Genomic DNA, 14,711 nt, shown 5'->3' with positions numbered 1-14,711 from the left:
AAAGAATTCCATGAATGGTGCTTGATACAGTTACCTACTATATCACAAAGCCGAAAGCGTAAGTACCTATATGTATTCGGGTACGCGCGCATTTAGTGGGATGTTTCACGTTCTGTCTTTTATAGTGGCATTTTAGTGGCCATCGTGCGTAAGTAGCACCAGTCGTGCTACCTTTAGCTAGGCTGATAATAATAATTATTATCAGGCGTAATAACATCTCATCCCTCCCTACATTGAATTATCTAATAAAAAATGATTATCATTATTCATTACGAATAAAATATTATCTAATTAGTCCAAAACCCGCTGTCTAATAATGTGGGTTACGTCCATAAATTATACACATTTACCGATACTCTTAAGATGGGCAATAAATAAATGGGTTATCTCAAAAGATAACAGCGCCCAAACGTCATTCCAGTGAATGAAAGAGAGCCAGAATGAAGCTGTTAACGTCACTGCCATTTGCGACCAAGATCTGTTATTGTAAAGCCAAGGATACACTGTAACATTAGGCAAAATGTCCTATTTTATGTGGTTATTATATTTTAATAATCATCATTCTTTACTTTACTTACTATTATTGTAAAATGTAAAAAAATTACAAATTTAACAAGCCTAACAAAAGCTGGACAGGCCGGACACCGACTATTTGGCCGCACATATGCAACTAAAAAGCCTGACTGTGTCCGCCTTTATCCGGACGCCTGGCAACGCTACACACTGATCGAGCGATTGTCTCGCTGCTGGCGTTGCGCATCAAATCAATTCGAATAGAATTTTAAAAACAAACGCTTAGATTAATAATTAAGGATTGGTCTTCGCTGGGCTGTCGGAGCGCAATCCAGAACCAATCCTTAAGGTGACGCAGTTCGTCCGACCGAACCTGTTTGCTTTTCACTTGACAATGTATGAGAAAGGTGAGAGGCACGATGATTTTCAGCGAAATCAAGGGTTTAGGAAAAGTATTTTTGAGAAGAAACTATTAAGTTTATGTTTGCAAAGTATAGTTATTTCAACTAATGATTTAAAAAAAAATGAATATATAAACTATGTCTAATGTTAAATTTCTTTAGAATTTTCATACCCCTAATCTTATTTATTTACGCCCAAAGTTGTCATAAACTTAGTGTTAAAATAGGAATCTTTTGAGCCCCGTAACTTTAAAATCAAAAAAAATTTCAATGTTTCATATATCAATAAACCTAGATAATGACGAGTTTAATCGATATAATACTTAGTTTTGAGCATACAGTATCAAGTAATGTAGTAATTACCCTCCTACGTTTGTATGAAGAAAGCACCGTCCTGAGCCCCCTTAATCTAAGTAGGTAGGTGCAAACGCCTTATTCTCGGTCTTGTCTACACGCGCCTTAGGATAGGATGCGCTGGCGCAATACGAGCGTAAACACACACTACGGCACAGATGAAAGGCGACCGCGGCGCCCGAGTACCTACCTACTTATCGTTTGCCTGCAACCATTCCATAAACTGCTGTCAGCACCCCAAAATAGACTGACGAAAACAACAAAAATACTATGAATTCCCAAGGTCGTAAAACCGATGACAGGATTCGAAATTTTATCCACGCAGACTTTTTATGCCACAATAGTTAGGATTCTTTGGATCGGATTGTATCTTTGCTTAAAATGAACTTTGAAGTCTCTAAACAAATGTTTAGGACTATGAAAGAAAATGCTGAATCTTCAAAAAAGTGGTCAGAGTTCGCCTATAGGTAAAGAAACGAGATCTGAAATCTCAGCACAAGTGTTGTGATTTTGGAAGAGGATGTTTACAGAAAATGCGAAACAAGTTTGATATTTAGTTAATTTTCCAAAATTAGCAAAATATCAAGCTTTTCTAAGATTTCTCAGACCTTCAAAGGACTCCCAAGTTTCTTTATTTAAGTCTTCCACAATCATGATAGAATCATATCCATTCGAAAGCACTTAAGAAAGTTATTCAAAAGAAATCAGTACCGGAATTCTAAAAATAAAATTAAGTGCATTCTTGATACTTTTGTCTATATTATGTTGAAAAAAAAAACTAAGAGCAGAGGCCAGGTGCGTTCAGCATCCGCCTTTTAGTTAAAAAAAGTGGCAGTTGCAAGTCGGGACCAAATCGTCTCAATACGAGTTAAAGTTTTTGCTTTGTAGTTTGGCCACGAAAGTTTGAACATAAGAAAACCTATGCCTCAATAGGTATCTCATATACCGTATCAGTTTTTATAATAGGCCTCGCCGAAAATTTTTCAAAGGCTAAGCGCAATCATTACACGGATTCGAGGATTTCGTTTAAATTAGGTACATATAGGTACCTACCTAATATACATTTATATTACTTAGTCTTATTTGGTCGATTGTTAGGACTTTGAAGATTTTGGCCTATTTACTGTCTTCCATTTCATTACTTTTGGATTTTTACATAATATAAATACCTGCACATAAATATTATATTTAAAGTACCTATCTAGATAATATTTATTTGCTCTTATGTCAGAGTTTCAGTAAAAGTATGTACCTACTTACCTAAGTAAGCGATGATATAACATAAAAGTGATTGATGATGATCGCAACCAAGAGGGAACATTTTTCCTAACTTTTCTTGAAAAACTTTGCAACTTATCAAACTGTTCAAAGCAGGGTCTCGTCGTTAGATAGCTGCAGAAGTAAAGTTTTATTGAAGGCCAAGTAAAAGAAAATACGGTTAAAAAGAGTTTAATGACGTTCCGAAAAGATTTCCTTTCACACACATTTTCGACATCTGACGTACTTACCTGTCTAACATATCTATGGAGTCAGCTTTAGCTCTGGGGTCTACCTATAATTTAATGGGATAAAGGGACCTACCAACTTACGAGTAAAAGTTATCGAAAATCATTAACCAAATGCGGGTTCGTGAAGATACCTTTATTTTCCTGTCTGTTAAACGAATAATAGCAGTGCGCACAATTCCCATATCCCAAGCATGTGGTTAATTTTTTTTCTAAGGAGCCCCGAATCGACCTAACATTATTTTTTGCTTTACCTGCACTCAACACCTGTCGCCGAAATTATAATGTAGTTTAGAACATTGAAGGCTGAAATTGATTTTGATTTTTGTAATCTTTAGTTCGATGGACCTTGTGTTTTAATTTTCCATTAAAAATACCCTGGCAATTTTATAAACAACATTTCCCATATTACATTTAAATATTTAATTTTAATCCATCTATAATATATGTCTGTCTGTCTGCTAGCTCTTTACGTCCCATCAGTTTAACCCATCTAGCCGTATTTGGTACGGGGATAGCTTGAGTCCTTGATATAGATATAGGCTACTATTTATCCCGGAGAAAATGTAAGCAGGTAGGTCGTCAAAGTCGAATAATTTCTCCATACTATAAACGCAAAAGTGTGTCTGTCTGACTGTCTGCTAGCCTTTCACGGCCCATCCGTTCAACTGATTTTGACGAAATTTGGTACTGCTATAGCTTGCACCCCGGAAAAGGGCATAGGCTACTTTTTATCCCGGAAAATCAAAGAGTTCCCACGGGATTTTCAAAAAACCTAATTCCACGCGGACGAAGTCGCGGGCATCAGCTAGTTCAAAATAGGTAATAAATTACTTTTTTTGATGGTCGATTGTTGAATTTGTAGGTGGTGATATATAGTGGTGATAATTATTACGCAAACTTAAAACTATAGCTACGAGGGTTCCAAACGCGGCCAGGTCTGAGAAGAGCCAGCAACAAACTCACCCGGGTATTTTTTTTATCGAAATCTTCATAAGAAACAAATGACGTCTCTTAGCATAGAGCACCGTAAAGTATTATTTGGACAGGACACGCGTAAAATCGCTCTATCATTTCTCCAGGACCCAATTTATTCCGTCCAAAATGAGCTACAGTAAATAGGTAGGTATATTTAATCTTCCTTAATTAAAGTTATAACCGAAAAAAAGAAGCGTACTTACTTAATATTCTTTCATTAGTAAGTAGAAAAGATAATGCTATGTAATGCCATAACAAATACCTATTAATTTTACAAATAAAAATCATTATCACGTATGGGGGTAGGTACCTAAAACAAATTCATTTTTAATGTAAATTAATCTTATTTATTCATATGACGATTTACTCATGTGATTTGTAGTCTTGAAACTCAAAAAATATAATACCTTGGTACCTATTACCTATATTTTATAAAAAGGCAAAATAAGTATACGTAGGTGACAGTGTGAGCTTTCTGTAGCGTGAAAGCTTTTCAATGCCGTCTTATCATGAGTCTCACGCAAGTTTAGGTAGGTACCTAGTACCTACCTAGCCTACTTTTGCGCTCTAAGACTAATTGCGGCCTTAAAACTAAGCCGTTATTTGTATGAAAGCAAAAATATTGTAAGTAAGCATAATATTAAGTTGTTTCTTACCTGTCAAAAGTAGCAAAACTAGACGCCGCATCTTGGAATCCTATTTGCGTGTGTTGCACGAGTTTTACGGGAATTACGAGGTAGGCAAAGCCATCATCAGATAGACCCGGTCAAGCTAATGTTTACGCGACTCAGCTGACGTCCTCGTCTTTACGTTCGCTAATCAACCACACACTCGCACACTGCGGGACCCGCACGCTGCAGTGTCAACGGCACAAGCTTACGAGAAAAACTGGACACCCGGCGAAAGCTGTTCTTCCTAGAGCGTCAATTCGCAAAACTGTCCCGACTGGACGAACTATTCATTCATGATTTATAATACCGCGTCGGAAAGCTGGTTGATAGATCTCCACTGTGATGAAAACATTACACATGGTTCGAGCGGTTTAGAGAAGCTCCGTCACGCGCGATCGTAGCGCACGGCGGCTGACTCGCGAGTTGCGTGAGCGGGCCGGCGGCGGGGCGCGGGGGCGGCACGCCTGCGCGCCTCGCCCGCGCCGCACCACCTACTACAGTATTGACCGACGACGCCTCCTTTCCACATCGAACATCCTTAACTAGGTACTACGAATTCTCCTTTGAAGATTCTCCTAATTCCTCCCTCCGATCTAAAGACGCCACGTGCAGAATTTACAGGAGTCTAAACAATTTCTTTTTTTTTCAGAACTGTCGGAATTTTTTTTTGGAAAATAATGACATTTTTCCTGTTAATCAAAAATATTCATGTGAAACTTTCATTTGAATATACAACCAGCTGAAGTAATATCAGTAGGTGGTCCGCGACTGTTTGAGATGGCAATCGGGGTATGAGGCGAGGATACACCCCGCACACCCGCACGTCACCCGCGCACACCCGTACCGGGCTAGTGCGGGGTGTTCCCTCCCCGAATGCTATTTCAACCTGTCGCGTAACCTACTTATAGATCCTACAAGAGTAGTCAGTAGTCACGTCTTTTACATTAGGTTATTATTTTGGGAAAAAGAAAATTAGGCAGGTTTTATCACTATCTGTCACGTTTAAATTCAAATTTTATGCAAATAGGGTGGGTATTAATAATAATTGAGATTGAAGTAATTACGCGTCTAACTGGCCACGGAATATGCACTAGTGACTAGGCCAAGTAAACTAGAGTCTAAAGAGACAATATTTTTATTAGGCTTTATGTAGCGGGAGTCCGGGAGAGTTTAGCAGGTAGGAGACATTAGCCACTGCTCATAGAATCTTTGTGGAACTAGATATTGCGACTTTGCCACACTTCTTAGCCTCCATAGACGCCTCCCACCTCGCTCACGAGATACCGTTACGATCGGCAGTTTGGTTTAGTAGTGAGAAGTAACTAAAAAATTTCGTGCCAGTAAGTAAATTTTTTAAATTTTCGATATTTGATTTCTGTTTCTTACTGTGAATAGATTCCAGTATATCATTTATATACATCGTAACTGTAATTATCCTAGTAACATTTACGGCAGACAGCTTTTACTTAAGTGTCATAGTTTTTTATAAAAATGTAATAACTGACAGATTTGTGTGGGGTGGGAGACATTACCCTGGAGTGGGGAGGAGACTTTACCCCGGGTAAACTCGCCCGTTGTTTCTCCGGCAATAATATTTTTGTATTACCTCCAAATGTAACCACGATCGTCCTGCCTTCCTTCATTAACTTCATCATCTACTGTACAACGTCAGTCAGAGCCTTCAACATCAGCATTAGTATTCATGAATCTATCTGCGGCGGCTAGAGCCAATTCACCATCAATTTTGACTGAGGAAAAAATCTGAGCAACCAATTGCAATATTAAGACAATCAGAAGAGGTAGCTTCTACATCTCAAAATCTGGATGTGACAACGGTAGATTCTGATTTACGACATAGACCGAAAATAGTTGTACCACAAATGATTCGTTCAATTCCAAAGGCTGCTCCTTCGTCGTGGTAGACAGCCCAGAAAAACTAAAAATTTAAAAAAAAACGCCAGAAAAACTAGACCTAGATGATGATATAGATGATTATGCACCAAACAATAAGAAAATTAAAATAACTTAAAAAACAAAAAGGTAAAGCGAAGAGAAAAAGACAGTAAAAAGACCATTGAAAAGACAAGTTTTACAGTCAAGTGACGGTTAGACAGACCCTGACGAAGAACCCAAGCATGATAATAGCTCTGATAGTCCATGGGATGAAGTAGGAGATGAAATTGATAATTGGTTTTGTTTCAGATGTGCAGAAGAGAAAGTTATAAACATGAGACTTATGACCATGAAATCCGTTGGACTGTCCAAATATGATAAAGACATGATGAGGAGCAGTTTATTTGTATTAATTGCTCCAATCAAAAAAGGAATTCTCATTTACTACAAAATACTATGTGTCATATTTGTATGATTAATTTTTTTTATAGAATTATAATTTGTAATGATTATTTTGCTTATTTTTGTACCCGGGTAAAGGCTCCCCACTTGGGGGGTCAAGTCTCCCACCCAGGTGGGAGATATTAGCCGAATGTCACTTTGGTAGAAATCGTTAATTACTCATAAACTATTACTTATGTATCAAACTTTATTAAGAGAAAATATAGCTAAATAGTGCAGCTTAAGATACAATTTATAGAAAATAGCGATTTTTAAGTATATAAAGATTTATGAGCATTTTAGTGGAAGGCGGGTATACTCTCCCGGACTCCCCCTACCTAACAACAGCAGTTTCCGTGCTAGTGACTTTGCACTATCGCTGCGAATTTCAATGATGGCACATCCTTAATCAATATTAATAAATAGTTTGAGATTGACCTACCTAATTACGTGTCTAACTGCAGTTGTTACTTAAATCCTCATTAATCATTATCCAAGAAAAATATTGGCTCTAGGCTCTACTTTACTTGGACTAGTAGGTAACTATAGTGCCTTCGCACTATTCGATGCCCATTTCAGAGATGGCACATCCTTAATCAATATTAATAAATAGTTTGAGATTGATGTGATTACGTGTCTAACTGCAGTTGTTACATAAAGCCTCATTAATCATTATCCAACAAAAATATTGGCTCTAGGAGTCTAGGCTCTACTTTACTTGGACTGGTAGTAAGTACTTAACTATAGTCCCTTCGCTCTATTCGATGCCAATTTCAGAGATGGCACATCCTTAATCAATATTAATAAATAGTTTGAAATTATAATTTCATTTTAAATGTGTCAGGTCTGAGCAATTTCAAGTAGGTATGCTCTATAGATCTCAACCTTAGGAGGAGGAGGATATGAATAATCGCATACGGGGTAAGTGGGAAATATTTTTGAGAAGCTACATTTTAGCAAATGTAGCAAAGACCTGCCAAAAAGTCTTTCCTTGATTAAGTATGTTCAGTCTATGAAATTGGCATCGAATGGCATGATGACCTCATTAATGCGTTCTCCATTAGTAGGCACTAGTCCAGTAGAGTTGAGCCTAGATCGAATATATTGTTTGGATAGTGGACCCGATTTTCTTGTACTAAACTGAAATGGCACGTCTAAATCTATTGCTATCCCTGTCATAATGTTGCATGCGGAAAAGGTTAGCAGTAGATTTAGTTAATTTAGTTTAGTTTAGAGATTGTGTAGGTATAAGAGAATCGGCCCTATTGAGAATTTATGTAACAACAGCAGTGAGACGCGTAATTACGTCAATCTTTATTATTATTAGCACCCTATATGATATCCACAGCTGCATAAATGTCCAATTGTGGTAGATATATGTATACTATGTGATGCCGAATTGTGTTGATACCAGAGATAATTTATTGGTCGATACAGCCACAAATTACTACTTATATCTAAGCAGGAGAGAATAGTTGCGGTGGTCACAATATCAAATCAAGAGTGAGTAAGCATCTTCTAGGCAAGCGCGCTCCACCTTCATCCACTCCAGCATAATCTTGCCATCAGCTTAGAGATCAGTCAAGTGCTAGTGTATAAATTTAAAAAAAAAGATAAGGTTACTGATCAGCCGCTTGCGTGCGAACACCGCGCCGCGTGTGGATTCGTTGTGATCGCGGTGTGGTCGATAATTGGCCCTGATTCTCTAGTCTCTCTCTAAACTAAATTTAGACTATCTGCATCCTTTTCTTTTTACTAATGCTAAAAAAGGAACGGAACATGACTTTCACATTTTAAGACTCTAAATTTTAGTGCACAATACAAATTTAAACAGTAGGTTCACGAGTGCGTGCTAAAATCACGGGTTTTACCATCTAAAAATTAAATTTAGAAATGTCAAACTGCTTCTGTCCTTTTCATATTACAATAGTAAGAAGAGGGTGCGAATACTCTAAAATTAGGTTGTGCTTAGAATCGGTGCCATTGTATTTCATATTTTGTGTCAGGCGACGTATTCTGCTGTGGTGTGGTTAGAATTTGGTATTTGACTCCATTTTTTTTATTACTTTATTATAAACTAGGATAAAAATAATGACGTAAACTGAAAAACTAATTAAATCGAGCAAATAACAAATCTAAATATATAAAAGGAAAAGGTGACTGACTGGCTGACTGACTGACTGACTGACTGATCTATCAAAGCACAGCCCAAACTACTGGACGGATGGAGCTGAAACTTGGCATGCAGATAGCTATAAAGACGTAGGCAGCCGCTAAGAAAAGATTTTTGAAAATTCAACCCCCAAGGGGGTAAAATGGGGGTTTGAAATTGGCGTAGTCCACGCGAAGTCGCGAGCATAAGCTAGTAAGTTATAAGCATTTAAATATTTCTGATTAGACAGAGATAGCGATATAGCATTTTGACGTCACACCTTACCTACTAATGCCACAGTAGCTTCGTGCGGTTTCATACAAATTTTCGTTTTGCGAGAAAGGGATAGAAGACCCTCCCACTCCAAAATTAAAATGCCTGTAACTTTAAAAATATTTGATGGATTTTAATATTTTTTTCAGCGTACGTCATTCATTTTATCCCAGTTTAAGTATAATAAAGTAATAATACTTATTTATCAAATTCAAAAGTAGGAAAATATCTGAAAATACCCAATTGTGGCACGTCTGAAGAGACTCTAGGGCCACCTGTCGCGATAGTTTGACAGCTACAGGGTGACAATCATAATCATCTCTGATTGGCAGACACTCGCTCACTATTGGCTATAATGTATTGTTGCAAGAAGAATACCATAAATAATTCGGCCAATCACTACAATTAAGATTCTAATGATTGGTGCAGTATACGAAGCTCTGATAGTCTAGTGGTTAGGACGTCGGGGGTTCTATCCCGGGCACGCATCTCAAACTTTTCGGAGCTATGTGCACTCTGAGAGAATAGTAGTAAGTAGTAAGCCGGCGATGGGTTGATCATGATGGTGACGATGATTGGTGCAGCTTTTCCGAAATCGACCAGCCTAAGTACCTTAAGTACTTTGCACTAAGCGACCTCTTCTTGCCTTTGCAGCTCATGTCTTACGAAAGTTCATAGACATGTAATGTTTACATAGAAAAATAGATGGCGCATAAGAAAATACTTATTAGGGCCAGTGCAGAACGATTGTTCGCACGATGTAAATGTTAAACTAGGTAGAAAAAAAACCGGCCAAGTGCGAGTCAGGCTCGCGCAATGAGGGTTCCGTACTACAGTCGTATTTTTTCGTCATTTTGCACGATAATTCAAAAACTATGATGCATAAAAATAAATAAAAATCTGTTTTAGAATGTACAGGTGAATACCTTTCATATGATACCCCACTTGATATAGTCACTCACGTCGAAAGTTGAAAATACTAATTATTAGTTCATGACCACAATTAATTTTTTTTGTGTGATCTAACCCTAAATTCACGGTTTTCAGATTTTTCCCCAAATGGCAGCTATAAGATCTACCTACCTGCCAAATTTCATGATTCTAGGTCAACGGGAAGTACCCTGTAGGTTTCTTGACAGACAGACAGACAGACAACAAAGTGATCCTATAAGGGTTCCGTTTTTCCTTTTGAGGTACGGAACGGAGGTATAAAATAAAATACCTCCTGTATAATGTCGATACATACCTACCAGCTCCCAGTAACGAGACCTACAATACGTGACTATCGTATCGATAGAAGTAATTAATATCTATAGAAACACTGATTTTGACTATTAATATAATTCCAATCCATATCCATGCTAACATTAATGCTAAAGTGTGTCTGTCTGTCTGCTAGCCTTTCACGGCACATCCGTTCAACCGCTTATGACGAAATTTGGTACAGAGATAGCTTGCATCCCGGGGAAGGACATAGACTACCTACTTACTTTAATCAAAGAGTTTCCACGGGATTTTTCCGATTTTTAAGAACCCAAATCCAGTCTCGCCGCGGTATGCGTACGAGGCGGTTGTGCGCAGCGCCCAATTTACCTACCTATTCCAAGTTTGCGTTAACTCGACATCGATACCTACTTACATTGTTTATCGCCGGGCGGCCGGCCCGCGCCGACCGGTTTATGTAGGGATGTGTGATGAACGCGGCAAAAATGTCCGTCGGTAGTGCGACAGAAGAGCGAGAGTTGAGTGTTATGCAGCCAGTGCAATGTCAGGTGAATGAATCTATGCAATTAGAGAATGCGAATGAAATGATGGTGGTACCCTCTGGGTCGGCATCTAAACGACCCAGAGACGAAGAAGAAAGTGAAGAAGATGATGAATCTCAATGGACAACGGTAAGGAGAAACAAAGAAAAAAAGCATAAAACTAGTGAAGCAGTGGAACTATACATTTCGTGCAATGAAAAATTGCCAAAGCAATTTGCCTTTGCAAAATTGTTAAAATGTCAGGGTATTACGGAGGTTTTAAAAGTCAAGTACTTAAATCCCTATAAAATTCGGATGGATTTTAAGACTGAACTAATGGCAAGGAAAATAGAAACATGCAAAGAATTTATTGAAAAGGGATGGAAATTCCATCGTGCTATGGAACAAACCTATTCGTACGGGGTCTTAAAAAACGTAGATTTGGAGTTATCCGATGAAGAAATTTTCGACAGCATCACATGCCCGAGCCCAGCGATATTAATTTCTGTTAATCGTATGAAGAGGCGTAGTGATGATAACAAGTGGTTACCGAGTGAAGCAGTGCGCCTCTGTTTCAAGGGCACTTGCTTACCAGGTTTCGTGTACGCCGATGGCTTAAAAATAAAAGTGGATTCGTATATATTCCCCGTTTCTCAGTGTTGGCGCTGCTGGCAGCTAGGGCATGTAGCCCGTAAATGCCCAAAAAATAAGATAACGTGCCCAAAATGCTCTGGCAATCACGAAAATTGTGACACACAAAGTCCCAAATGTGTTAACTGCTCAGGTTCTCACATTTCAATGTCTAAAATCTGTCCAAAATATAAAAAAGAGAAGAGATTGAGGGAAATAATGGCAGAATTCAATTGCACATATAGGAAGGCCATGGACGTGTATGTGGAGCCGGAGACAGAAGCCCAAGTAAATGAAGAGACAATGCATGGGTACGACGAGCCGCCCTCACCTGGCTACACAGTTGACGACTCTTTTCCGTTGGGTCAAAGAACTTTTTCGGCAGTTCTGAGGAACAAAACACAGAGTGACCCTACAGTACGAACTCCGAAAAACTCAACGAAAAAACAAACAAAAAAACAGCGTAACGAGAGTCAACCTGGCAACGAGCGTGATTCATTTAATTTTGCATATGAAACTCCACCTTCCTTTGAACGTGATGGTCCTACCACAAGTTCACAAGATACACCTATTAAATTCAGTGAACTTTTAACAAGAATAAAAGAAATTTTATTTCTACGGGAAGTGTCGATCAAAAATAAGTTATTAAATATAATTAGATGTTTTATACGGTGGTTGATAATAGTTGTAGCTAGTAATTTTGCAGATTCTCCATGTTTGAAGTTTGTTTTAGACCTTTTTGATGCAGAATAACAACAACAAAACTATACAGTTAAACATATTCCAGTGGAACTCGCAAAGTTTAAGACCAAAAAAGTTAACTTTAGAAAACTTGTTAATACAAGAAAAAGTTCATATTTGTGTAATTAGTGAAACTTGGTTTGAACCGGATAGCTTGTTCAGCATTGGTGGGTACAAAGTTTATCGTAAGGATAGAGCAGACTCATATGGGGGAGTGGCAATAATTATCCATAATTCTATAAATTCGTATGAAATAGCGGACTTTTCACATAATATTAATTCAGGAATAGAAGTTATCGCGATTAAACTACTCAATTGCAAGAATATTGAAAACATTGTTTCTCTCTATTGTCCACCATCTAAACGGACGATAAACAGCGATTGGGAAAATATTCTATCGAAATTCCAGAGCAGAACACTAATACTTGGAGATTTTAACGGCCATCACCCAAATTGGTCAAGTAAGCTAGATTACAGGGGCTGTCAAATTTTTGATAGCCTGGTAGATAGCAAATTTATTACATTGAATGATGGAAAACCGACAAGAATTAAACTAGTAAGTGGAGAATTGAAACAATCTTCCCCTGACTTATCATTAGCATCGTCTGACATAGCTTTCTCCTTTAAATGGAATGTTTCAAATGAAACATTAGGAAGTGATCATAGAATTATCAAAATTTCGACTAAAATAAGATGCATAAATAAACCCTGTTCAAAAAGAAACTACAAAAAAGCAGATTGGGTGTCTTATACAACCTTTCTGGATAATATTTATTCTAATCTGACATTACCCGCAGATCTACAAGATGCATATGACGTTTTTACGAAATATCTAGATGTAGCCGCTGATACCTATATCCCTAACTTTAAGATAAATAATGACCCTACAGGAAAATTTATGCCAAAACCCTACTGGAATCAAAACTTATCTAGATCAGTCGCTGATCGACGCTTAGCTCTGGCCAAATTCAGAAGGAATCCTACCCCTCACAATCTAGATATATTGAAAGATAAAATTAGAACAACGCAAAAAAATATGAGAGAGGCTCAACGTGATGACTGGCGCTCGTTCTGTTCTTCGCTAGGATATGCAACATCACAAAGCGAAATATATCGCAAACTAAATTGGATAAAAGGTTATAGCTCTAAACCACACATAACCAACGAAAAATTAAATGAATTGCTAAATAATCTTGCACCCGACTCAGTGCCCCCTGAAGACCCGGTTTTTCCAACATATAACTCATGTATAGAAATTAAAATATCAATCCAGGAATTAGAAAAAACGTTACTTCGTAGTAAAGATACATCTCCAGGTTGCGACAATATCCCTTATTCTATGCTTAGATTTCTCCCAGAGAGCGGTAAACAGGTGTTATTATCACTTTTTAACCAATTTCTTGATAATGGCTTTATTCCTAGACAGTGGAGGGAAATTAAAATTGCTCCAATACCCAAACCGGGCAGAGACCCTAACTGCATTTCTGCATTGAGACCTATATCATTAATGTCGTGTTTATGCAAAACTTTTCATAACATTCTAATGCTAAGATTAGAATGGTTTATAGAAAGGAATGATGTATTATCTAACAAAACTACAGGATTCAGAAAATGCCGTTCGACCTTGGATAATCTCACTAGCTTAGTTTTATCGATACAATCAGGCTTTTCCGAAAAACAAATGACTATAGCCAGTTTTATAGATGTTGACAATGCGTACAACAACGTGGACATCAAAAGTTTGATGCACATAATGAACGACTTGGGTATTGGATCAAAAATGTGTACCTATCTTTACAATTTTCTTAAAGAACGACATCTCAAAATTTTTAACGAGGACGGTTTCATTTCTAGAAAAACTGGACGTGGCTTAGCCCAAGGAGACCCTATTTCTCCAATTTTATTTAATATTGCTACATCAAAAATTTGTAAGAATATTGCTAATGTTTCGATATCCCAATATGCAGATGATTTCATATTGTTTTGCACTTGTAAACAGATAATGGAAGGAACAAAAAAGTTACAAGCTGCACTGAAGATCTTTACAAAGCTACTTGGTAATATTGGCTTAGAAATTTCGCCCTCGAAAAGCAAGGTGTGTGTATTTCGATTAAGTAACACCCAAGATGTAGTAGACTTAAAAATTGGGGAGACATCATTACAAAATGTAAATACTATCAAATATTTAGGGGTATGGCTGGATAAATCCCTTAGATGGTCCAAACACATTAACGAAATAAAAAGTAAAGCGTCAAAATGTATGAATATTTTAAAAATTTTAGCAGGTTCAGGGTGGGGTGTACATCCGAGGCATTTGCGTCGCCTTTATATAGCGTTGATACGCAGTAGATTGGACTATGCGAGTTTTCTGTATGACAGTTCTTGCAAAACACACTTAAAAAAGATAGATGTCC

General features: G+C 37.6%; 2 protein-coding genes across 3 annotated transcripts in view; one reads left to right on the top strand and one right to left on the bottom strand.

The window, feature by feature from the left end:
• Window positions 1–4,830, bottom strand: part of dtn (transmembrane protein 132C dtn) — a 113,273-nt gene extending 108,443 nt beyond the window's left edge. Inside the window, 1 exon segment of the mRNA XM_069509365.1 lies at window positions 4,408–4,830. Within this exon segment, the coding sequence (XP_069365466.1) occupies window positions 4,408–4,438 (31 nt within the window). The 5' untranslated portion in view covers window positions 4,439–4,830.
• The window catches only part of LOC117996707 (glycolipid transfer protein-like), a 162,531-nt gene that overhangs the window by 132,869 nt on the left and 14,951 nt on the right, over window positions 1–14,711 (top strand). The gene's annotated exons all lie outside the window — the stretch shown is intronic.

The sequence above is a fragment of the Maniola hyperantus genome, chromosome 3, assembly GCF_902806685.2.
Source record: "Maniola hyperantus chromosome 3, iAphHyp1.2, whole genome shotgun sequence".
Classification (NCBI taxonomy): domain Eukaryota; kingdom Metazoa; phylum Arthropoda; class Insecta; order Lepidoptera; family Nymphalidae; genus Maniola; species Maniola hyperantus.
This window is presented reverse-complemented; position numbering and strand designations above follow the sequence as displayed.